Below are 27056 nucleotides of genomic sequence, written 5' to 3'. Positions count from 1 at the left end.
GATTCAGAGATGATAAATTAGCAGCAAAGATCTAGTGAAATATATTATATGTGTTAAAAGTCTGTATAGTTCAAATAAAACACGATAAATATGAAAAACTCTACGTAACTTCTGCTCATGTCTGCTTATAATGTCTACTACTGTCAAAAGTACAGAAAATAAGATACTAAATCGATAATATAACTAGTATCAAAACTGGATACTCATTTGAGCAGGTATCGATACTAAAAAAGGCAGATCCACAAGACAGAAACCTTTCCTGAATCGCTTTAGAATGATCTTGAGCTGTATCAGAACAAGTATAAGAGCATATAAACTAGTATAAGACTACATTTAAAACCACATGGGAATATTAAAGGAGTACCACGATGTAATGCTGCAAATCACATTCAGATGTCTTAAGAAATTGTGTTTTTATTATCGTCATGGTATCAGAATCAGTATTGAGTACCAAATGTATTACTTAGTATCGAGTTTGAAATGTTTGTACTACTCTCTGCATATTCATACTTTACTCTTGTTTTTCCCTACATTTTCCTGTTCCTCAATGTTTATCACTTATTTTGTGTTTCCAAATAAAACTCTTGTCTAGTTTGTTGCATATCATTGTTGTCATATCATTGTTGCACTGTCTTCCTATTCCTATATTTTATATTTTATTACTTATTTACTATTTTATTTTGACTTGTACATGAACATTTATATAAATACTCCGTATTTGACACCTGTCTCTTGTTATCTTTTTTACGACTTATTTAGAATCTGTTATTACTAGGACCGGGTATCTTTAAGAAGTTGCCGATTCGATACATTGGCCACTATACGATTTATATCTCAATACAGTGCACTTTCGATTCGATACGATATATTTCAAAACAATTCGATACAGTTCAATAAAAAATAAAGGCTAAATCATGGCTGTGATACTAAAAGTTTTTGTTAAACCACTTCTTGTGCAAAGTTAATATGAAAAAACGCCCATTTTAATCATCAAAACAGTAAAAATGTCAAATGTGTTGCATAAATGAGTTTTATTTCTCTAAAAAAGCAAAAAAACTGTAGCGCTGTAACAAAATAATTTAGTAAAATATACCAAATAATACTTTTGGTGATATATAGATACTGTATCATCACATTAAACGATACGATGTCGATATTTCAGCATTTTTGCACACCCCTAATTAGTACCATTTATATTTTTTACTCTTTTTTACTACTTTGTTATTATTTTATATGATAGTATATTGTGATGTGTGAGCTACTGTGTCCAAATCATTTCCCTTGTGGATCAGTAAAGTTTAAGTCTAAGTCTAAGTCTAGTTTGTGTATTCTAATGTGCTAACAAATGCATTAATAGCACTGACTCTGCAATCCATCTGCATCCTCCTGATAATGTTCCATAGAATCTGACGAAAGACAAGCGTGGTTAAGCAATGAGCCGGAATCCAAAGCCATTAACCAGAGAAACTGCTCCACGATGAGAAAACAGCGCTCCCGGGGATGTGCAAGACTGGATCCGAGAGGCATCGTGTGTGCACACAAAGAGGTGTTGATTCTGGGATTGAGGATTCAGGGTGGGGTCGAGGAAAGGCCAACCCGCCGCACGTGAACCACACAGCGACTTGTGTTTATAACCTCGGCGTGCACTTACAATTAACGTCAAAATAGCGTGAACAATTAGACGCATCACGCATTCATTGTGCATGTTGTAGCGTTGAAATCCAGTCTGCAACATCATGACGTGTTGCGTGCTAGTAGCCGCGTTAATGGCACTGCAAATCGAAAGTAATAATTGCACTATTGACATTTTAATCACGTGCATTTGTTTCTTATTGTGTTTTACAATGGTGAGTGTGCAATAAAAAGCGTGGGTAGCACAGTTGAGCATGGGGATGTGCTTGATCTCTTAGTCAGGGTGAGCTGTCAAAAGCAGGCTAGGCGTTGACAGCGTCATGCACAGTTAGCTCCTGCGCCGATCGTTTTAGCACTAGCCCCGCAGCAAATAATTAACATTTATAACAAAGTTTCATTGTGGATCCAAGCGCAACCCGCAATGTATGTTATAACGCAGCTTTTCCGTGTATATGGCAGCGTTACGTGTTGCAAAAAAGCCAAATAATGAATAATTTATACCGATGCTCATCAGTGGAATGCTAACTAGCCTTTAGCATTCGTAGCATCCCTGCATTAACACCACCACAGGAGGTATTGGCACCAGATATCTCCGGAATGACAACAACGACACGCTCAGTTTTACCTTTATAGTAAGCAGATGCAGTCCTGTTCAAGAAGACACGGTGCGATCCCACGTCCGCGGGTTCAGAGCATCGCAGGAGACATGTTTTTAGTGGAAATGTCTTGAGTTTAAAGTCCGTGCGCCTCCTGCCGCTGCGCTCTGCGTGTTTCCCACAGTTACACAAGGACACGCCTCTTTCCGGTCACATTCATCTCACTTTACTTGGCATTTCTGAAAATAAGACCACAAACTTCATCATTTCACTCCCGGCAAATGAAAAATAAATTATAACAAGATAATTTATTAAGACATTTAACTATCAGTGTTAATGTGTTGTCTGCACCTTTTCATTCATTTCTTGTATGTTTAATGTCATGACTAGGGCTGGGTATCATTAAGAAGTTGCCGATACGATACACACCTCGATACACAGGCCACGATACGATACATATCTCGATACAGTGCACTTTCGATTCGATGTGATATATTTCAAATCGATTCGATATGGTTCAATAAAAAATAAAGGCTAAATCATGGCTGTGACACTAAAAGTCTTTGTTAAACCACTTTTTGTGCAAAGTTCATATGAAACACAAACATTTTAATCATCAAAACAGTAAAAATATCAAATGTGTTGAATAAATGAGTTTCCTTTCACTCCACAAGCAACAAAACTGTAGCTCTGTAACAAAATAATTTAGTAAAACACACCTAAAAATACTTTTGGTGATATATCGATACAGCAGCCCACACTGTTAATCTCTTTTTATACATTATGAATGAAAAAAGAGACATTTGCCATCATACAAGTGTCTTTTAAAAAAATTATTCAGTCATATCTAGTCTATATTTGTGTTTTGGCTTTAAGCTTACATTTTTGCTTTTGTTAAAATATTATTTCTTGCAAATAACTTAATCACTCCTGTTTTTTGTTTTTTTTTTGGTTGTTTTGCAGCACGCTATCACTCAATATTATGCACTAAACCGACAAAAAAAGTTTCTTCAACCAATGTGACATTCATAGACCTGTGTATATCAGTTTATCTTTTACACAGTCTATGGTGATATTATCAAAATTCAAACCTATCTAAAGGGAAGAGTGCGCAGATGACTCTTCTTTCTGCCCCTTTTTCATTCATTTCTTGTATGTTTAATGTCATGACACTGTTAATCTCTTTTAATGCTTTATTAATGAAAAAAATAATAATATTTGCTATTATACAAGTGTCTTTTAACAAAATTATTCAGTCATATCTAGTTTATATTTGTGTTTTGGCTTTAATCTTACATTTTTGCTTTTGTTAAAATATTATTTCTTGTAAATAGCTTAATCACTCTTAGTTTATTTGCAGCACCCTGTCACTCTTTATTATGCACTAAACTGACATAAAAAGTTTCTTCAACTAATGTGACATTCAGAGACCGTATACATCAGCTTATCTTTTATACAGTCTATGGTGACATTATCAAAATTTAAACCTATCTTTTATATTCTACTCATAGCCAACATTTTTTATTTGATTTTTTTAATTTTAATTTTAATTTTATTAATTTTTTTAAATTTATTTATTTATTTTGTACAAATGCAATTTATTTTATAGTTACTTAGTAAATAATATGGAAAGACCTTTTGTTTAGAATGATCACAGTCACTGGTCAAATTGGGAGTTTTCTCTTTTGGTGATGACAGGAAGAAGCCAGAGATGAAGTAAGTAAACCCATCCCAAACGCCATCTAGTGTCCAAATGTACAATTACCAATGTATAATGCAAGCAATAGACTTATTCTGACATCTAGGTTGAGGTTTATATTTCATTTTGTAAAAAAAAAAAAAAAAAAAAAAAAAAAGCATAATACATTATTCAAGAGAATGTGATGGATGGTTATCATAAACTCTTTAGGGGTATAAAATATGATAATTTCCATATGAACTGCATATTTTAGTACTGAATAAAACAGTACAAAATACATTTATTTGTATACATTTTGGGTTTTTATGCTTATATTCATCTGGCAACCACACATTTTTATCATATATATTATCATTTTCTAACGTCTCATTTGAGGATCCTGCATAACTTGCCAATAATATGTATTGTGATAGAAATTTAGATTGTGGAAAGATTTCTCTCAATCTGTCTTGTGTAAATTAATGTGATTTCTACCTGAAACCCAGACCAGTCATTAACATGTGTAAAGGTTCATCAGGCACAACTGTCTCCGCCTTCAGGAAGCCTTTTGTTATCACTGTATGTTAATTTAGCACCAGCCTCTGAAACCAAAGTCACTCTGCATTGATATGTATGTAACTTGTATTTCTGTATAAATACTCAGAGCTCAAATGCTCTGGGGAGGGAGATGGGAAGAGACGGGAGGAGACAGGGGTGGCTGTTGGGCTTTGGCCGAAACAGGCCTAGGCCCTGTCCATATCTGCTGTAACAAGAATAAACCTTGGTCTATATTCCAAAAACTCATCGGGCTTCGCAAATGGATTCATTATTTATCTTCAAGAGATATATAATTTTTGCCATAACAGTATCAAATAGTTTACAAATAATATAAAGCTGTATGGACCTTATACTTTATACATGGACCCTTTATACTGATATTTTTATTGATAATTATGTATGGGCATTTATTCCTGATAAAATAATAAAACAAAACATATTTCAGGCAATGTCATTTCATACCTTGACAGGCTTTTCGAAATCATGTTTACTTTTAAATTTAGACTTAGACAAACTTTGTTGATCCACAAGGGAAATTATTTGGACACAGCAGCTCACACATCACAATATAACAATGATAATAATAACAATGAGTAAAAAATATAAATGGTAATAGTAAATTCTAAATAAGCAGCAAAAAAGATAGCAAGAGACAGGTGTCAAGCAAGGCATAATTATATCAAATTTACAAATATTATATAATGTACAGCTTTATACAGTTTTACTTTTACTATATGGAAATATGATTTGTTTTGGGGGGTTTTTCCCCTTAAATATAGCAAATCTAGAGTGAACTGATTTTCAGAATTCTAAACTGGGACACACCTGGGTTGGGATGGTTGGTATAAATAAAATTGTGAAAATAGTGTTTAACATTTTGCATGTTATGTGTCAGTTTATGATCATTCGCAAACATGAAGTTCTGTATTTTGGCAAAACAAATGACAAACAAAATAACAAATTTATGCTTCTCTTTACTGTTGGCAGGGATCAGATTAGTCAAAAGTTGTGATCGTCCTGTTTTAGTCCTGGTTTAGACCTGATGTAGTCCTGGTTTAGATCAGATTGGTCAAAAATAGGCACTCCTGGGACATTTCTTGTATAAAACTGGGATAAATCACTAGTTTTGTACAAATCTACTGTAACAGGGGCTCAGAACAGACTGTCAACAAATTATAGTCACGTTTCACGCATTGTCACCAAGCTGCCAGCAGAGGACGTAGCAGCTCCGCGAAGGTGTAGCGAAAGTGCTTGGTGAGGGCTTTTATTTTGAAGCGCGTCTCTGTGCGTGTTTTATTTTGAAGGCCGAGCTCTGTGCGTGCCGTGCGTGCTTCTCTGGTCCTTCACTTGAGCGGCGGAGGTCAAAACTGACTGGGAACTCCCACAAAACGGTAAATACTGCTTTTAAACCACAATGCCAGCTCTTTTATTTCAGTCTACTCCCCAAACCCGTTCACTACGATGGGTTTAGATGATTGTAGATTTTTGCATCTGTTTTATAACGCTGTTGTATCCGTTTTGTTATTACACGTGCTAGCTGTTAGCCACTTTCAGCACAATTGTGAAACAAATTTAACCATGTGGTGCCTCCCAGTGCTACAAAAACGGCTTAATTTCCAGATAAATTTGGCTAAATGATAGTCCATGTGTTTTGAGATAAATTGCACGCTTTTTATTTATGTATAAGTGCTATATTGTGTAATAAAGAGTTAATTCAGTCCTATATAAAGAGCAAAACTAAAGCAATTCAGCCAACAAAGCCGGTCTGTTAAGCTCTAAAAATGCAAGCCCTACATTGACCTAATTTGCAAATGTAAATAGTCATGCTGGGACCGTGTCTATTCAGGATATTCACTGGAATGGTCAGATATTGCCAGCTCTAGAGGATTAGTATCAGTAAAAGTTGTTGTATCGTCTTTGTAGGTGAATAAGGTGTGACAAAATACACTAAACATGTATTAATCTTCGTATATTACAATAACCTTATGTTCTCTTGTCAATAATCGTATCATTGTTGCACTGTCTTCCTATGATTATATTTTATTACTTCGTTTTTTTACTTTATTTTGACTTGTGCATATACATTTATATAATTATGCTTTACTTGACACCTATCTCTTGCCATCTTTTTTCTGCTTATTTAGAATTTGTTATTACCATTTACATCTTTTCTCTTTGTTATTATATTATATTATATTATATTATATTGTGATGTGGGAGCTACTGTGCCCAAATCATTTCCCTTGTGGATCAGTAAAGTTGTCAAAGTCTAAGTATTAATCTTCGTACATTATATTGTGAAGCTTTTAAGCTTTCCTCAGACATGGGATCTAACAAACTCTCATTATGACTGACTTGATGATCTGGCTGGTGTGTTCTGTTACTTGACAAACATTTTCAGCATTTCAGTTGTATTGTGTAAAATGTATGCTTTATCCCCTTTTGGTTTCACATCTTAGAAATAGATTTTTCTTAATTAAAGTTTAAGGATGTGACTTTCTGAATGTGGCATGTCATGCATGGAAATAGAAAATTAAAACCACACTTTGGAACATTCTCCCTGCAGATAAATAGTTTTTATGCAACACTGTGGACAATTATAACCCAATGAATAGAGATTAGACTCAGATATCAGGCCAAGTATATTTGGCCAATATATGGGGCGGGTATTTGCACTTTTTGGCGTATTGGCTATCACTTTCAATCTCCAACACAGGCCAATATTTTGTTTTGGCGGTTCAGCTGCCCAAAGAGTACACACAAAGCTTTATTTGAACAGTTTATTAGAATAAGATAATTGCACAGAACACAAAGACTACACTGCTCTCATAAACAAAGAAAACAAAATCTGTCCCACATATCGGTATCAGCAGAATTTATCAGCCATTTATCGGCTATCCGTTGCTCTGAACTCTAAACAATATGCATGATTCATGAAAAATCCCATATCAGTCAAAATTAACAACATTTTCCTTGGAAACAAGCAGGAGGAGGTCCTCTTCCAGGCCAAATCAGTCACTCAGGTTTGTGAAGATGCAATCACAGTAAGGACACAGCTTTTCCGTGAAAATACAACCAAAAAAAAAAACAACTTTATTTAATTTTAGTCTGTTTTGGCCAATAATTATTTCAATGAACTAAAATGATCTGATTCAACAACTAAATACATAGAAGAAGAAAATCAAAGACAAAGAATATTGAAAAACATGCATAATATACATTTCTTAATATGGGTCAGCATTTACATCTGTGTGAGACTGATAAAACATTTTCTCTTCCAGATGTTGAGGTGAAAAGCTCCAGCTCCACACGATGAGGCCAGAGACACTGACCTCGTCACAGCTGTCGGTGAAAACAGCCGCTCTGCGAATGGTCGACCTGCCTCTGACTGTCTATGGCTCACTGACTCAGGTGAGGGAAACTAAATCACAAGAGCTTTCACAATAAGTACTAAATCAGTTTATCATTTCATAAATGCTTGATAAAATAATGCCTTTTGAGGCTCAGTATATTGTCTTGTTTGTCACGTTTTCATTGCACACTCCCTAACATTTGTGCTGTACAATGGGGCTGCTGCGTGATAAGAAAAAGATGCAATATTCAGTAACTGTTATGCACAGTGTGTTAAGTTAGAAACTGGCACAGTCAGAAAAAAAACTTTAAAAAGGGGGTTTGCTGAGATTATTTTGCTGTTTCAAGGCTGTTTCAGTATTATAGTGCTCATGATATTTGCTGTAGCAATATCTTCAGAATTTGTTATCATGACTGTGTATACATCTCTATTTAACTATTTTATATCATCTCTTTAGTTTGGTTGATATGAATTATAATTGTGGAACACCCAGACTGATTTATATATGGAGGCAGTCTAGTTGGGTTGTGGTTCGCAGACTCACCTAACAGGACTCGAGTTCAGGATTGTAAATGGGTGGGGCATGCCTTTCCTGTTTCTAATATGAAAACTTGTTTGTGTGTATTTATTTATATTATTTAAGGTAACTAAGATATTGAAAATTGTATTTTAAATGTGTCTTAACAATTTGTAATAGTATTATTGCATTTGGATTGGTTAACATAATAATTCACTATGACTCTAGTACTAGTATTACTACAATTTACCACTACTACCACTAGTCTTTCTTGACAGACATGGTGGTGTGTACTGTATTCCTTTTTAATTGTTCAAAAGAATGGCACCGCTAAACTGGAAATTCAGTTTCTCAATCCAGAACGTCCACATTTTGGTTCCATTTTTCTAAATTTTTCTGGGCATATTTGTTTTGGCAAGAGAAATTCTGTACAGGTGAACTGGTCAGGATCTATTGTTTAACAGTATCTGACAAAGCTCTCTGAATGAGGGGTGTAATCCCTTAATTGCTTTAAATGCTTAGACTGTTTTTATTAGTAGATAGGTACAGCTCAGCAGATGTGTTGTAGTAAATGTGTTTCAATGCTTCTATGCATATGATGTTGCCCTTTTTTGCACAGTTTCCTTTGTGAAAGTCTGCACAGGTGTGAACTATCAGAAAGACATCAGATTACTACATCAGATATAAATAGCTGTGTTTAGATGCAAACTCAAAATCTGAACATTATCAAATTTTTTGAGTTATCAATCTATTAAAATGTCATGTAAACAGCCAAATAATCTGATTTCCTTGTATTCCTCACCTTGGATTTTGCAGTTTGCCTGTCATTTAAATAATGTTTAAATCCAGAAATCATATTATAATCTGATTTTGGTGTGCATTTCACCACAGCCACTGTTTACAGGGGAGTGCAATAATCTGACAATCCTAGAAATCAGATTATGATCCGATATTTATAACTGAGACTTCAGCAGAATGTAATCCTTATAAAGCATTCATAATCTGCAATGATCACACTATTACTGAATGTGTTCCTCCTACTCCCAGTGCGTGAGTTTATGTAATCCGAATGTCCGGTGTGTTTGGGAATATTCTCTACTTCGAGGAGTTAATCCACTGCAGCGTCACCATGGTTCTATTTATAGTCTGAACGGAACATGGCATTTGAAATGGATTCTGTCAAAGTGTACGTGACAGCAGCCCAATCCCCCAAGGCTTGTGCACCGTTCTACTGTATATATATTTAGATTTACTCATAAACAAATACAAGAATGTCATGTATGTCAGAGCTGTTTGTAGAGCTACAGGGTTAGCACATTTTATACACAAGACCCCATGGGGACCAGATATCTTGTTTTTGGCAGAGGACATTGTGATGGAAATTCATGGTGTAAAGCAAATCTTGTGATCTTATGTTTGTGTAAATGCATTTGATCTGTGTCAGTCAGAGACCCAGAGCACACATTAACATGTGTGAAGACTGAGCAGGAACTGTCCCCGTCCCACAGGAAACTCTGAGTTGTTTTAGTTGTCTTCAAGTGTAAAAGTTTATTGACTCGTGGCTGTGAAACAAAGACTCTGGTTTCATATGTATGTGGCTTTGGAATTCTGGTATAAATACTTTGAGTAAGAATATGGTAAACCTTTTTGTGTTTTATAATTACACAAAATAAATGAATCCGTTCTGTGATTTGCTAATTACAATGGTATGACTATGAAGTGATCTTTCTGCATTTTAGTGAATAATCTTACAATGTTTTCACATTTGTATTGTACTTAAATATTTCTTTAAATATGTTAAGTTAAGGCTGAAGACGTTTTTGTCCAGTTGACTTAATATCATCTAGATCTTATTGATTACAATGAATGTTTTTTAGATTTCTCAAGTTGCACGAATCAATTATTTAAAGGGCCTATATTATGCCATTTTAAAAATCTGTTTAATGTTGTTTCCTCATCACAAACATACATGGAGTTGTGTTTTCTTATTCACACATGCTTCACACATATATTTGGGCTTTTCTCAAACTGAAAACACTCAGTTCCACCTTGTGTTGTCACGTGATAATATAGGAAGCACTTCACTGTGTTTTTAAACTCCACACACTTTCACGAGAATCATTTGAATAATTTCAGCCCTGGGACATGGCTAAACGCTCACGTAAGTTCAATTTGTGTAGTATAGGCTTTCTAAAGGAAAACAGATGCTAAAATTTACTGGAAGGTAGAGCTGCAAATATAAATGCAAATGTGCTGCAATACTCAAGATGTTCTTTTGACTGAAGTGACTGTGAGGTCCCTGGTCACTTCATCATCTTCACCTGTTTGCTATCAGCTTAAAAGCCCTGCCCACACTCTGCAATTATTATATTTTGGAAACAATCAACAAACAATCACTGTGTCTGCCAAAACTGTTAAGGGAACTGTATGTAAGATTTTGATTTTAAATTCTATAAACACCTGATCTCTGTCCCCATATATGAAATCACATAAAACTTTTACTGATAACAAGTGATTTATTCTTAATTACAAAACATGATGGCCAAGCTGTTTATGTTATAATTTATTTAGAATTTTGTTTCTCATGACCATTACTCAGTCAGAAAGCAGAATGAGCCTCACATGAACCTCTCATTTCCATTGCCAATGCTGAAATCCAGTTATTTTAAACCTAAAAAGCCTCTCTGTGATCTGAATGGTCACTACCTAAACCCCAGCACCTGCAGACAGTCATGAGTGAGTGCTAGTGCAGCTTCTGGAGGTTCTGAGCTTTCACATGATGCTTGTCCATATACTGAGACACTGAGAATTAGAAAAACTTGGATGGTTCCTCTCTCTGCAGGTTAAGTCTCTGGCAACACGGGCTCAGTTGTGACTGTAGTTGCTCTCTTATTACTCAATGCTACATACAGTTCCTCTGGGGCATTGCTGGAGGTTTTTGGTCTCATTTACAACATTATTTCCATCTTGAGTGACTGGAAGATGAACTGTGATGACTGCTCACAGACTGTTCACACTCTGCTGCGTACGTGTCCCTCATCACCGTGTTTCACTACAACACGGCGCTCTCAGGTTCCTTGTTTTTAAATAGAGTCTGACCTCTCCCTCACTTGGCTGTGCACAGGTGAGCTTGAGCCCCGGCACTAAGCGTCTGGTGGCGGCTACAGCTTTTGGCGCCGTTTCCCTGCTTTACCTGGCGAGGCGCTTACAGAGAAGGAAGAACAGGAAAAGAAGACCCTCGCCGTCAGCGGAGTGGGACCAGGCCAACTTCGGCGTGTTCGCCAAAGCACAGCAGAACAATGGTAAGGGGTCTGGTTAGCTTTAGCCATTAGATCAGTCAATGATCAACATGTAATGAAAGCTCTGTTACATAATCAAAGTGACACACACACACAACAAAGCTTTTAGTGGATCAAAGCTGCACCAGTGTCCACTGTCCAATGTCCCCATCGCCCCCTCAGCCATTTGTCTCATAACAAAATATTATACCGTATTTCAAACAAATCTGTCACAGTAGCCTACGTCTTTGAATGTTTCCACACAACATGACAAGATTCCACATTTCATTATTTACTTTTCAACCATTTTAATAAAATTGGACAAATATGACATAATACAGTTTAACATGTTAATTTAAGAGGAGCATTTAGATTAAATTAAATCCACTTCACCATTAAAATGTGTATCTGGTGTTTTGATAATAGCATTACTACTGTTCCTAGTGTTTTTTTTTTCAGCTTTGTGATTAAAAAGTTTGTTAAAGTAGGTGTGTCCAGTGGACAATGTTAAGTACTTGGTGACGTCACACATGACTGCCCTGATTACAGCCTGGTGTTTCTGATACAAACACCAGGCTGCAGGGCCGGAGTTTGAAGTGTGGATACCTGTTCGACTGTTCCTTATACCTCCAGACCACATCTCTGCTCCCTCCTCAAGCTGCGCTCAGACTGTGGTATCAAAATCATGCCAAACGCTTCTAGCTGAACACTTGCATTTGAGGACAGACACTTGAAACACGTTGACACGCAGATAATTTCACAGAACCACTCACTTCAGGTACTGACACAGCTCTATTTGAAATGTGGCTGTGGGTGGAGTTTAGGTTAAGTCACCCTTTAAGGCTTTTGAGTGAGGGCCATTGTCGGTTTGGTACTGTGTTCGAGTTTACATTTATTTACAGGGTTCCCATGGTTGTGGAAATCCTGGAAAAGTCATGGAATCTCTTTCATGCAACTACAGCATTCTGTTAAGTTATCATTAGGTTGTTATGATGATTTCTGAAAGTATGCAACTTTTGTGCAAAGAGACGACAATAAATGCACTGACAGTATTTTGAATGTTAAAAAACTATAATACCAAACCAAGGTGAGTAAAAATATTTATCCCTAAAAGTATGCTCAATTCTGCACATGTAGGTGCCGTAAAGTCATGGAAAATTCACTTTAGGTCATGAAAAAGTAATGGAAAAGTTTTGAAATTTTGTCAGTGAAAGCGAGTGGGAACTCTGAATTTAGGAAAAAATTAATACAAATATTATACTGATAAAATGCCCATTAATTACTACATTCAAATTTATTGGTGATTCAAATTCAGTGTGACTTTTCTCCAAATACTGGAGTAAAAGCAGGGGTACATGAAAAAATATGAAAATACCAGAGAGAACCAGAGAGTATTTCACATCGAAAAGTTTGAGAACCCCTCATTTACCATAACATTCATATTACATTTATTTGTTTAAACCTATTCTCTCTCCCTTTGTCTTTTCAGAACCTGCAAATGAACCGGATCTTGCTCTGCCTCTCCACAACGGAAGCTCCACCGGTTTGGTCATAACCACCGAAACCTACAGAAAACTATCAGGATCCCTGCAGAGCCTGGCTTCAGTAAGACTTTCACTATTACATTTCATTCACTTATGTATTATTCAGACAGATTTGACATAATGTACTGTCATTTTGTGTTTACCTTTGTAGGTTAAAAGTATGGCCTCCTCCAGTAGCAGTACCTGTGCCAATAATTCCACGTGTTGGGACCGACCGGAGGACTCAGATGTGGGCAGTGTGCTCAATTTGCCTGTAACAACGCCAGAAAATCTCTATTTAATGGGTAAATTATCTTATTCGTTTTGATACGGCAAGCTGCTGAATTGCTTTTATAGGAAGTTTGCATTTTATTGCATATTCAAAGAGGATCAACTAACTCGTGAAGCTTGATTATTTTTTTTTATAAATATATATTTGTGTGAAATCTCTGTATTATTTCACTACACAGGCATATTGTGACACCATCTGAAAGTGTACTTGTGCATGTTTTGTAGGTATGGATCTGTTTGAGGAGGCGTTGAGGCGGTGGGAAGAAGCTTTGACTTTCAGGAGTAAACAAAGTGACGACGATGACGAAAACTGTGGCTCCATTAAAACTGGAGCTGGAGACGCCATCGCCGAGCAGAGTATGGAGGTACAGCACAGCCACTAAGTGTCTTCAATAACAGTCAATAGTTTGGACACACAGTTTTATTTATGTGTCAATAAATTTAAACATTTTTTAGATTTTAGAATTGTAAAAATAGTCACCCTTTGCTTTGATCACTGCTTTTGCACTCTTGGCATTTCTTGACCCTGACATGACACGGCTCTGAAATGAAGACCATTTCAGGAGCTCATTGAGAGAAAGGATCTCTGTCAACAAAGCAAAGTGTGGCTACTTTGAGGTTTTGAATTAAAAATATCAAAACTATGAGTAATATATAATACGATGGGTTATTGAACTACTGTAATTTCCGGACTATAAGCCGTTAATTTTTTCTCACACATCGATTAAAATAAGTCGTGATGCTAAATGAACATTAGTGAGGGGGATACATCTTACCCTTCTACGTAAATGACGAGAAGAAACATCTCAAACTTCAGTAGCCGGACATCCACTCATACCTGATCGATACAACTAGCCCTTCCACCGGGAGAGTCTGAAATCTGCTGAAATCCTCCAAGACACTGACATGATACAGACAGGACAGCGGCTCTTTCTGCAGGAGACATGCGCAGTAGAGCACAGGGAGATACTGGGGTGATGCGCAGAGGAAAATGCTCGTTTGATTATGTTTTGAACAGTTATTTTGCACTTCATACGCACACCCTCCTTCATGGAAAATACACAAAGAAATGCAGATGATGCGGAAATAGAGCTGGTGCACGTGAGCTCGGCATCAATGAGTCGAAGTCGCTTTCAGAGGCAATAAAAGCAGATGGCCCGAACTTGAAAACGTTCTTGAAGAAATGGACACCTGCATCTTATAGACAATTTTGGCCTATATATGTACAATTTTCAAATTTAGTTAAAATTTAGTTGATGCAGCTTATATTCAGTTGCGCTCAATAGTCTGGAAATTACGGTATTTGTTTCTTTGCTACATAATTCCATATATTTTATAGAATGAGAAGGTGTGTCCAAACCTGACAAATATGGGCAAAATATTCAACACTAGACTGATTGTTGAGAAAACCCCACAGGGATAGTAAAGTTATCTTATACTGAAAGAATTATCTATAGCTTAGCTTCCCTGTTGACTTGGTAGCAGAGGATTTGAATTAGTGCAGGTGAAATGGCATTAAACCTCTTGTCCATGTTTGCAGCAGAGGACCAAGCTGTTGTCTCGACAAATCTTAGGAAAAGTGGGGCACAGGTCACACAGTCTGCTCAGGAATTCACCCCTGAATAGAAACAGCAAACAATCTTTGCTCATGTGAATCCTATCAATGCCTAATCTTACTCTGATAACAGGATCTGAAGGGCTTTTAATGTGTTAGGATATGTTTACATTAGGGCTGCTCGATCATGAAAAAAATTATTATGACGATTATTTTGGTCAATATTGAAATCAGTTATTCAAACGATTATTTTTTATTATACAATGTATTTATTCAGCAATTTTCTCTAAAAAAAACCCCACTTTGTTATTAATAATTTACACAACACTTTCAAATTGAAAATAAATATAGGCTACAAATATATACCTTAGACCAGTTTTGCAATGTATAAAACATAAAATTAATAAAATATACTTTGAACATGAAATAAGGCAGAAAAACATAAATGTATCCAAAATAAACTATATATCCAGCTGAGCTACAATTTATATATTTAAAAATAAAATATTCATACTTATTTATATAAAAAATAAAAACTTTAAATCGTTTCAACTCGATTAAATGAGTTTGGAGATTGTTTGACACACAAGTTGAAATCGCAATAAAAATTTAATGAGTCTTAGTTTATATCATGTAGAAAAGCTTTTGGGATTATATCAAATAATAGTGAAGTTTTTCTATTTTTAAAGGTGAACTGTTTAACTTTTCTCTATGGAGATGGTATTGCTTTGCCTGGAATGTTCCTCAGTATAACAGTAAACTTATCAATCTCGCATTTATTCAATTATATGAAAAAAGCATTACTGTGAGCAAGGTTTCCTCTCCACAGACCTGACCTGTAACTTGCCCTGGAAGCATCACGTGCTTGTCTCCATGCAGACGTGTTTATTGACTTGATTCCACTCTGCCGCTTTTGCCTCTAAATGCAACCAAACCTAAAGTGGAACTTCTGGTTAAGCGGGAATCCCAATTATTTCATTTGAGAATTTGAGAAAAGTTTTGCTGCTAAAATATGAGAAAAAAGTTGATTGCTTTGTGTAAAATGTTCAGTGTGTACCAATAAGTTACTGGGAGGCTTTGAAACGGCTTTGTAGTCCGTATAGAATATATTTGCTGTCAGGAACAACAGCCTCATGCAAAATAATACAATCTGATCACACGAACACGTTTAAATTGTCTTTATGAACTAATTAATTATGCACGTGTACTGTTTTGTTTCAGGACGTCATCAGTGCAGAGTTCATCCACAGACTGAAATCCCTCCTTCAGAGAGCGTACCATTTACAAGAGGAGTTTGAGGGAGTGCTGGGCATGTCCGGGTCCAGCAGCCAAGGTGTGCATTCACTAATATCAAATTTGCACACAGTTTTGTACGATGTTTGTTCTAATAAGACGTTGACTGTGTATTTAGCAGAGAAAATGGCAGAGATGTTGTCCAATGAGGATCTGGAGGACGCGTACCTTCGAGACACTATCAGCGTCGCAGACTCGACAGACTCTTTTGTGTCAGCCGCTGAGGTAAGAGGAAAGAATTATTATTTTGAAGATTTATTTTAAAGTCTATTTCCAAGTAAGGGAATCTTTTTAGAAATAAGAGAAATGTTTTATTCAGCTAAATGTGTTTTTATTGCTAATGAAAAACATGCATTCTTACTGTGCTGCTTGTGTTTGTGAAGTTTTTAGCTACAACTCATTGTTTGTGATGATTAGATGTTCATTAGAAATACAGACAGTCTTTTAATCAGACATTGAGCTAGTTTTAGGGCTGTTTTGTGTGAAATAGACGATTCAGACAGAGCAGTGAAGTGAGAGCGGCTGGAGAGGAGCCTGTCTGTTCTGTGTGTGTTTATGAAGGAGCGACAGTGTCAGTGGAATAACAGGACCAGTACACATGTGAGTGTAGGACTATTACACACATGTGGAGGACCATGTGTGTGTTCTGGACCTGCTCCGCTTCAGACAAATACAGGACGCTTCTTGAGGAAAGACGTTGTTTTGCTTTGCATCTGTGAGAAGTGAGAGTAGGGATGGGCATGTTTAGTCGACTAATCGATAATTGATCATTAAGAATTTCGTCGATTATGTTCATTTCTAATCGACAAACCGAATGTAGGTTTCTGGGCGTAGATATGAAACACTGGAGTTGCGGCCTCAGTCCCACGTTTGGGCTCTGGCACATCCTTGGAGATCACTTTACCTCTCAGTGAATGTGTTTACATGCACATCAGTGTCCCAGTTTCGTCATGGTGCATGTAAACGCTGTAGCCCGGTTACTACAACATAAAGAGCTGCGCTAAACCTGTACACGTACGATCTTTGAAAACATCGTGACACACACACAGAACTGACTCACCTTCAGCATCAACATCCCTCTGTCACAGAAAGAACACGTATATTAAACTGAGTCGTGTCCTTTAGTCTGACAAAAGCTGAACCGCATCAGAACACAAGAGCATTTTTTTTTCTCTTCGATTAGTTTATGCAAATTAACCATGTGGTTTTAAGTTTCGTTTCTACTTGCGCAAATCTGCATTAAACATATTATAATGTCAAACAGACTGATGTGGCTCTATGGTGTTTATATTTTATATGTTGTAAAATTGAGTTTATTTATGCAGATTAGTAATAGTAATAATAATGATGATACTTATTATATAAAAACGTTAATGATTAAACGAAAATCGATCGTTAATTCTCCCGATCGATAAATAAAATTTCATCGAAAGCCCATCCCTAAGTGAGAGAGAGCATGCTGTCCTAACGCAGGGCTGTGTTTAAGGGGATGTTTGTGACACATGAGGCTTAAGTGTGGCTGTATTATAAGTGCACCTGTCAGACCAGTGCACCTGCGTGACCAGTGCGCTGACCTTGTTAGTGTCTGTTCATGAATGTACAGTTTGTGTAGTCGGCGCATGACTTTGTGTAGAGCCGTCTTATGTGACTCGTGGTTTAGTTCAGAGGGATAAATAAGGTGTGGGAATAGGACAAATTTGTGATGAATCAAACAGTCCACCCCAACTCTGCTCACCTACCCATAAAAATCACAACAGGCTACTACTGCATATGGTGTTTGAAGAGCATTAGCTACTATTCCTAGTAATTCTTTGGTAAATCTGCAGCTGTCTGGTCAGATTGTATAAAAATTACCATGTACTGGCTCCAGTGGCTGCTGCGATTTCCAGTAGTTGGTGACATTACAAAAGACTGCCCTGATTACAGCCAGGTGTTTCTTACAAACAAATGCAGATCTTTTCTTTTTTACCTTTTTAATGTAGTTACAAACTCTTTATTTCATGTAAATGGATTAACAATAGAATCCAGGAGAAAACAGAATCTTAGATAATTCTCATCCTGTCGTGACAAACCATGTAAATTCTTGGGTGATCTTCTCATCCTTAATGTACGTCTCAGGGAGTGACTGAAATAGCTGCGAACTTCCTGGAGTTTGTGTGAACTCTGTTGCTTTAGCTGCTCAGTCTCAGAGGGGCCTGGGCTGTTAATCCTATTACCACCAATGCACTTGACCCACAAACGCAGGAATAGGATCTGTTCTCTATCAGCTCTCAAAATGGAGAACTTACTTATATTAGCCAACTAGGGATGGAACTATTCTCAAAAAAAGATCAAATTGTGAGATTCTGGTGTTTTGATCCGATTCCGTGTTGAGTTTGATTCTCACGTGTCGCTCCAGATGCACTGTGCTATCACTTTGGCACAGACAGGAAAAGCCTAAGCCTGGGGTCTTTTCTTAGATACAGAAAGTAAACAGCTTTATAGAGGCGCAGTGCTGCTTTATTCTAACAGAGGCGGTTTTTATCATTCAGTCACTTTTTATTTTAAAGTGATAGACTCAGAATTGACAAAAATATGAACTTTTAAATACTCCAAAACCACTTTTCAGCTTTACCCATGTCAATCAAATAATAGAAACTCTCATTTATTTTTATTATAAGTTATTTATTTCAGTCATCTACAGTAGAAACACAAAATCTTGCTCATCCTAACAAAAGTTTTGAGCATTAATAACAATAACTTTATTTTTTAATTCAGTGTTAATAGTATATTTTGAGTTTTAAGATAAGAAAGAAGTTATCAAAATCAAAGTCCTTATAACTAGCATGTTAACAGTGCACCTGCATAACATCCTGGTTCACCAAGCGTAAAAATACTTCAGATGCAGAGAGAGCACACAGGGGTCTCACTTTGACCACAAGAGCTGCTTTTAAAATAGTTTTACAGCAGTGTAGATATAATATTTCTTTACTGCATTAGAAAAAGTGGTACAGCCAAAACGCAATATTCCGTCGTTAAATGGTACCACACATAAACAGGAAGCTGAAACCATGAATAGTTACGAATTGTACATATTCCACCTCTGAGTCGAGTGTCGGCTGAGTGGAAAACATTGCTCAGTGAAACATGTGAGGCAGTCTCTATTATTAACTCTCTTTACATTCCTGTTTGACATACACCTCTCAGTGCTCTCCTGACCCATATGTTTAAAAGTAGGTCCATAGTTCAGCCCCTATCTCCTCCGCACTGTAAATAACTCCACTAAAGATCTCTAGTATCACGATCAGGTGTCGGCCCTTCAAAATAAAAACAGTTTCATATTGACAGTTTATTACTAATAAAGCCTACACTGGTAAACTTTATTATTCTCAGGCTGTTACTATGATACTGAAATAGGGAATTAATGAATAGTTTAGTCTAGTTTAATGAAGAGTTTGTTATTAAAGAAACTGTATGTAGCCTTACCTTTTAAAGCACTGGCAACTCAGGTTCACTTGTCATTGTAGTATTTTTTAATCTGCAGGTAGAGGACTCATACAAGTGTTTTCGCATTGTCAGTATAAGAACAGGCCGTGTCTTATGTGAAAGCTCAGAACCTTCAGAATTCACTCACTGAGCTGCAGAGATGTTTCAGATCATAGAGGCATTTTAGGTTTAAACTAACAGGATTTCTGCGTTGAAACTGGCAACCCATTTTTCCTTCTGATTGGATAATTGTCTTCAGAACCAAAACTCCAAATTATAGCTGTTGTAATTTTGGGAAATGTGTAGTATTTGAGCTGTAGTGCATTTAATAACATTCATATACACAGAAAATTAATTACCGTATTTTCCGGGCTATTAGACGCACTCTTAAGCCTCCAACCCCATCAAAAAACGACTGTACGCCCCACAATCCAGAGCGCCCTATACACGAATCCACTCGGGTGTCCCAGCACGACTCCAGTAAACTACAAAGCCGCACGCAAACACGCACGGAGCAGACAGCGACCGCGCAACGAAAAACACCCGCAGTCACACTCATCACTCCACGCCGACGAGGAACGGAACGGAGGAACAAATCGAAAAAGCGAGTGCAATGTGCCATTTCTAGACACAACTGAACAACTGAGTCACTGCGAACAAAAAAAAAAAGTTTGAAAATAGACCATTCAATGACGGAAAATACGGTAATAAATTCTCCATTGTCTAAAAACAAGCTGGACTTTAAAACTGAGATGTTTAGCTTTGTGTGGACAAATTAAAAACTGAATGTGCTTAAATTAAAACGATAACACCTGATTTGTCTGATTATTGAAAATACTGAGTGGATATTATGTTGCCCAGTAAAAAAGTAATAACATCGACCTAAATATTTCTAAATTTGACTTTCCTTTGTTCCAGTTGTCCGAACACAGAGAGCTGAGGAGCGTTTTGGGGCATCACCCGTTTTATGAAGAGGCTGCAGTTGGCCGAAGAAGGAAACATCACCTGTAGAGTCCTCAGGTAATTCAGAACACCTTTGATTTTTTTTTTTTTTCAGTCTGTGGTCCTAGTCAATCCTTATGTAGTTTTTACCTCACGAGTGACAGTATCAGGATCTAAATTTGGGTTTAGATTGAGCTAGGGTTGTCTAAAACTATTATTGAAGCTACTCATTTGAGCTAGTACGGATACTTAAAAAAAATTACATTCACAGGACAGAAATGAATCTTTCCTGAATAGATTTAGAGCTGCATCAGAGCAAATATAAGACCACACAGACTAGTATACGCCCATGAACCACGATGGAACCTACCTGGACCACTGAGGGATTACACAGAAATAAGATTGCATGGTAATAGAAAATTGAGCAAATACACTGAATCGAGTTGAAAATTTTAGTATGGTGACTCTAGATTTCGACCTTATAGTTTGTCCTGATTTAGATCCTGTTTACACCAACTTCTACACTGACTACACCAAGTTAATAATAATAATAACAGTACTAATGGGTTCAGTACAGCAGTTGTTTTGAGTAAACTCTATTTCACTTCCTACACCTAAGAAAAAAAAATACTGTTTCCTTCAAAATCATCGACATTCACCCGCTTCTGTAGCCTACAGAATCTACATCATTATATTACTGTCTCTCTGTGTAGTAGAAATATGTCTTTAAATCACTCTAATGCTTTGTATTTGTCTATAGAATTACATTTACTTTTTTTTTTTAATGCCTTTTATTAATATCGATCCTTTTAACCTGTCATCCAGACTATTCCATAGATCTACACCTCTAACTATATACGATTATAGATCTACTTTTGGTTTTTGTCCTGGCCTTATTTTTTTTTTGATATACTCCAGTTCCTCTCTGATTATAACAAGTCTCTCTGGGTATTTAACTGAATAAACAATGGGTTTTTTTGGGGCATAATAATTGGCACAGTTAAGAATTATTACGGCTTTTTTCTGCGATAACTTGAATTGTTTTGTATTTTTTCTCATTTCAGGACAGAGATGTTGGATTGCCTCGGAGACTTGGATTTCCTTGCCAAATTACACTGTGTTCGCCAAGCCTGTGAGGTATGAACAGTGTGTTTAGTGTTTTGAACCAGTGAGCAAGTCGTTATAGGGCATATAGTTAAAGCTTGACCTATTTAATGTATTTTGTTTGTCCCTCTTCAGCTCATTTTGTGTGAGAGGACGACCCGCATGTTTTTGGCTGAAACTGGAAAGAAAATTCTGTCCTCCATCATTGTCAAAGCTCACAAGGTCTGTGCCTCCAAGTCAACACTGCTCTTAAAATAATACATTATATATATATACATTATATAACAATTTCCTTATTTTCTTATTTTTCCAGAGTCCAAAACAGTTTGAAGAAGTTTTTGAGGAACTAATTTCGTTTCTAGAGAACACAGATCACTGGGAGAACACGGAGGTGGAGCTTGCTACACGAGGGGTGAGAAGGATACAAGCTCATTTTACACTATTTACTCATCTATTTTACTGTTATATATGTACCTGGAGTTGTGTTTTGTTTCATTCACACATGTTACACACAAATCCTGCATATTTAGGCTGAGTTCTTCTCTGAAAGGGTTACTTGAACTTGTGAATGAAACACAAAACACAACTCCAGGTACATTTTTGAAGAGGTAACAACATTATAACATGGCTTAAAGCTCACAAGAGTCAATTTTACGTAAGATAGAATCTTTAATTATTTAATTAAAAAAATCTACAAATTATAAAATTAAAGCAACATTGCATAACATTTTGGTGTCGAAATGGAGATAGCTACATTTTATCCACATTAGGGTGTGCAAAAATATTAAAATATCGTTTAATGTGATGATACTGTATCGATATCATGGGCTGCTGTATCGATATCGGCAAGAGTATTTTGTAAATATATTTTATGAAATTATTTGGTTACAGAGCTACAGTTTTGTTGCTTGTTCAGAGGAAGGAAACTCATTTATGCAACACTTTTGACTTTTTCACTGTTTTGATGATTAAGTGTTTGTGTTTCATATGAACTTTGCACAAGAAGTAGGTTAACAAAGACTTTTAGTATCACAGCCATGATTTAGCCTTTATTTTTATTGAACAGTATCGAATCGATTTGAAATGAATTGAATCGTATCAAATCGTATGCTGTCTGTATCGAGAGATGTATCATATCGGCAACTTGTGAATGATACCCAGTCCTAATCCAAAGCAATCAAATTTCTATGACAGTAAGCAAGGAAAAGTTCTGCTGCAAGCCTGTTGCTAGGATACATGTTTTTCAAGGTTTTTTAGTACAATAAAAACATCGATAATGAAACATGCTTTTACTGTAGTATATTTCTGAGGGTTAAAAATGTGAAATCCTCTTCTTTTCATAACTCACTCTATTAAATGAACAGTTATGTCTTATTCTGTCTTTTTAGGTCAGACATTTGAACTTCTACGACATTGTGCTGGATTTTATTCTCATGGATTCATTTGAGGATCTGGAAAATCCACCCATCTCCATTCAAAATGTGATCAACAACAGGTGGCTCAACAGCTCCTTCAAAGAAACGGTGAGGGGAAAATTTAACTAATATATTTTGTAGAAGTAAGTAGACATGAATGTGAACTTATTGTGTAATTACAGGCGGTGGCATCAAGCTGTTGGTCAGTGCTCAAACAAAAAAGGCAACATATGAAGGTAAGAACGAGTTAAATTTGGGTCCTTGGGCAAGACACTTAACAGATCTTGCTTGTATAGGCATGGGCGTGTGTGAGTGGTGTTAGTGCTCACATGGAGCAGATTCACAGCCTTTCTGTATGGAGTTTGCATGTTTCTTCTGGGCGCAGTTTCCTTGCCAAACAAATGCAGAATGGTATCAGTCTTGTCCCCATGCCGCCCATCAAGCCTCGAGCTCAATCAAACATGATCATGCAGTCAGATTATTTTTTTCAGTGACGGATGTGAAAAGAAGAAGCTCACTGGTCACATCATTTACAAATAAAACCAAATTTTTCTCACCTCTGATGCACAGAGTTTATGCTTTACTCATAGGTTCTACAGAAATCTGCAGTATTTTTTAGTCCTTAGTTATTTTTTCCCCCAATATGGCGGACCATGCATGTCTTTTATCGGGCTAATCCAACTGTCAATCATACCCATCTGAAAATGGAGATTTATTGATGACCAGACTCACATCTTCCTAAAGTATTGAAGTGTGTATTCTGGATCTGTTTTCTTCTACCACTAAAACAATAAATACAATTGGCTCTTCCCTTTGGGGCTAGGAGATTATAAGTCTCTAGTGGGCCTTTCTGAGCTAAATAAAGAATAATACATGTGATGTGTGCACACGTTTGAGTGCATGCATATTTGTCTGTGCTGTGGAACATGGTGAAATGATGATTATGGCATTGTAAATGTGTTTCTGTCAGGTTCACGACGGCTTCATCGCTCACTTCTACAGTGTGTGTGAACAGATCAGTCCAGTTTTGGCCTGGGGCTTTCTGGGGCCCAAGAGCTCCCTGCACGACTTCTGCTGCTTCTTCAAGGTCAGTGGAATAATTACCGTATTTTTCAGACTGTAAGGCGCACTTAAAATCCTTTAATGGTCTCAAAAATCAACGGGGCGCCTTATAATCTGGTGTGCCTTATGTGCTTACTGACCTCGAACCCATTTTATGGTACACGGCGCTCAAAAATATGTCAAAATGTTTAGTACGACTTTGGTAAGCTACGAAGTATAGGTCTGCGGGGGAATTTTCAGTGAAGAATTGCCGCGGCCGCAAAGAAGTGTAATTTTCATTCCCGCTCCCTCCCACATCTGCGATATTTTGTCCCACTCCCACCCGCAAATTCTGCAGGATGGGGCCGTTTGCTTTCCTAAGCTCTTTCAAACACGGAGAAGCGGAAAGGAATTGTCTAAAATGTGCGCAAGATTACACCAAATCCGCAAGTTTTGTGCGCCTTATAATCCGAAAAATATAGGTATATAGAATAAATTATATCTATGCAGTGTTTTTACGTTTTTTCCTAGGTCCTATTTTATGTTTTTGTGAACCAATAGATCAGAAAATGGCACAATTTAAGACCTTTAATGAAAACAATTATAATGAATACATCTTGGCTGTAATTTTTAAAGCCACACTAACACTGTATCACTCATACTAAATTAAATATTGTTTATTTTTTTAACAAAGCCTTAGATCAGTTTGTTGTTACATAATTATGGTAAATATCTTGAACATAGCGGCTCACTGTGACGGTAGAAGAAAAGCACTTGATGATAACCTTATATCTGTTGACCCTTTGTGTTATCTATTACATAAGGGTCTAATGTCTTATATGTCTTACTTAAGGGTCTTATGTGGGGATTAGGTCCTTATGTATTGTGACAGACCTACTGTACTCCAATCTAAAAATAGATTGACTGCAGTAACGTTTGAATGTAATTTCCAAACATTTCAAGCATTTACAGGGCATCCCCAGGTTTGACTACTCAAAATTTAAGACTTTTTTAAGACCTTTTAAAGACCACTTAAATGAAAATTAAGACCAACATCGCACCCATTATGCAGGCGAAAAACACCAGATCCAATTTGAATAATCACCAAACAACTACTATATTTAAAACAGGGGTGCTCACACTTTTTCAGCATGTGAGCGACTTATAAAACAACCAACGTCAAAATGATCTACCTACTACAAAGACAAGCAAACTGTGCTGCACTGAAACACTCTGCGTCTCTTTTTTGGACGAGTACTACAACACTGCGATCTACCCACACTACCTTGGCGATAGACTGGTAGATCGTGATCGACGTATTGGCACCACTGATCTAGAATCTAAGAGCCACTGTGGATTAAACCTACACTTCCCCATGATCCATCCAATGTCTTTCTCCACTGTACTGATTGTTTACTCATTGCCATTAGATGCTCATTCACATTACATGATTTCACTTTTTTCTCCTCCCTCCGTTTAACATTGCAGCCTGGTTGAGTGTACAAAAAATACGCTAATGAAATTTAAGACCTTTGTGAAAAAACTCAGAGTTGGACAACATAATTTTAGACCTTTTAAGACCTTAATTTAGAAACATGAAATTTAAGACCTTTTTACGACCCTGCGGCTACCCTGATTTAAAGTGGAACTCAACACTAAATCAACTTTATTTGAAATGTGATTGTGGGCGAAGTTTAGTCCCACTTTACTACTAAAACTGTCTGGTTGTTATCTCTAGGACCAGGTGCGGCACTTCCTGAGGGACATTTTCGACCTGGACAAAGTGCGTTACAGTTCAGTGGACACTTTGGCGGAGGACATCCTGCGTCTCCTGCACAGACGCTCGGAGCTGCTGCTGGCTTACGTGGGCGCAGACTCGCTTCATCTAGACACCTGCAATAACAATGAACTAGAACTGCTCCCCAACGCTCTGTTAGAGGCAAGAGTGCAATAAAAGGCCACGCTGTAGAAGAACGACTTTTAATAGCCTTAATAAAGCATGAACAAAGACCATTCACAATAAACAAATCTTTAAAAAGGTCCTACATGATGCAGAAGTGACTCTTGTGAGCTTTAAGCCACGTTAGAACACACTTACTTCATCAAAAACAGACCTGGAGTTGTGTTTTGTTTAATTTACACGTTTGCGTAATCGTTTATTATTAGTCTGTCTACATCGCCAAAGCTCAAAATGCTCCGTTCCTCCGTAGTTTTGGATTTAACTGCTACGTTTTACCTTTTTATTTTGGTAGAGATTGGGAGTTTTCTTGTTTGAGAGAAGCCTGAATATGCAGGAAACAACTCCAGGTTTGTTTGTGATGAAGAAACAACATTATAACATAGATCAGAAAATGGCCTTTAAGAATTATTCTAGCTTATTAACGGCTATCCTTTCACTTTTTCATCTTAAAAATGTGAAAGACACCACTACTTGCGATCAAAGTAAAGTTAACGACAACAACGTGCTTATATAAGACATTTTACTTGAATACATTGAGCCTGAATCATTCTTGATACAACATTTGTTTATGAATTAAGTCACTGTTCATGCTTTATTAAGGTGTAGTTATTCTAAAGTAACTACTGGGGAGATAAATTATGGCTTTAATTGTAATTATATTTGCAATTCATAGTGCACATTTTAAACTTGAGCATCAGCTTTGAGAGAAGACTGTAACATGAACTGCTGAACTAAAACAAGATTCAGAATATGTCAGGGTTAGCGAGCTGTACATAATGAAACCGCTTAGGAAAAGAGGATAGGACAAGGGAAAAAGCTTAAATCCCTCAAACAACTGTGAAGGTTTGGGATTTGT

The 27056-nt window shown here is 36.7% G+C and overlaps 2 protein-coding genes across 5 annotated transcripts in view; one reads left to right on the top strand and one right to left on the bottom strand.

Moving 5' to 3' along the window:
- Positions 1-2415, bottom strand: part of usp33 (ubiquitin specific peptidase 33) — a 73937-nt gene extending 71522 nt beyond the window's left edge. For all 4 annotated transcript variants that reach the window (XM_055151827.1, XM_055151829.1, XM_055151828.1 and 1 more), the window contains exon 1: positions 2258-2415. The gene's annotated coding sequence lies outside the window, so the exon portion shown is untranslated. The remainder of the gene's footprint in view (positions 1-2257) is intronic.
- A 3374-nt stretch (positions 2416-5789) lies between these two features.
- Positions 5790-26738, top strand: miga1 (mitoguardin 1). Its single transcript, XM_020941037.2, is given in 17 exon segments — positions 5790-5855; positions 7746-7875; positions 11458-11635; positions 13101-13216; positions 13307-13439; positions 13651-13790; positions 16202-16313; positions 16392-16498; positions 20657-20712; positions 20714-20758; positions 21745-21817; positions 21920-22006; positions 22098-22196; positions 23173-23307; positions 23382-23435; positions 24170-24286; positions 25979-26738. Coding segments are annotated over 16 exon segments (1767 nt in total). The 5' UTR covers positions 5790-5855; positions 7746-7776; the 3' UTR covers positions 26195-26738.
- Positions 26739-27056: the final 318 nt, after the last annotated feature.

This window comes from Boleophthalmus pectinirostris, unplaced genomic scaffold (genome assembly GCF_026225935.1).
Source record: "Boleophthalmus pectinirostris isolate CB_2022bp ecotype Guang Dong unplaced genomic scaffold, ASM2622593v1 HiC_scaffold_16, whole genome shotgun sequence".
Lineage (NCBI taxonomy): Eukaryota > Metazoa > Chordata > Actinopteri > Gobiiformes > Gobiidae > Boleophthalmus > Boleophthalmus pectinirostris.
This window is presented reverse-complemented; position numbering and strand designations above follow the sequence as displayed.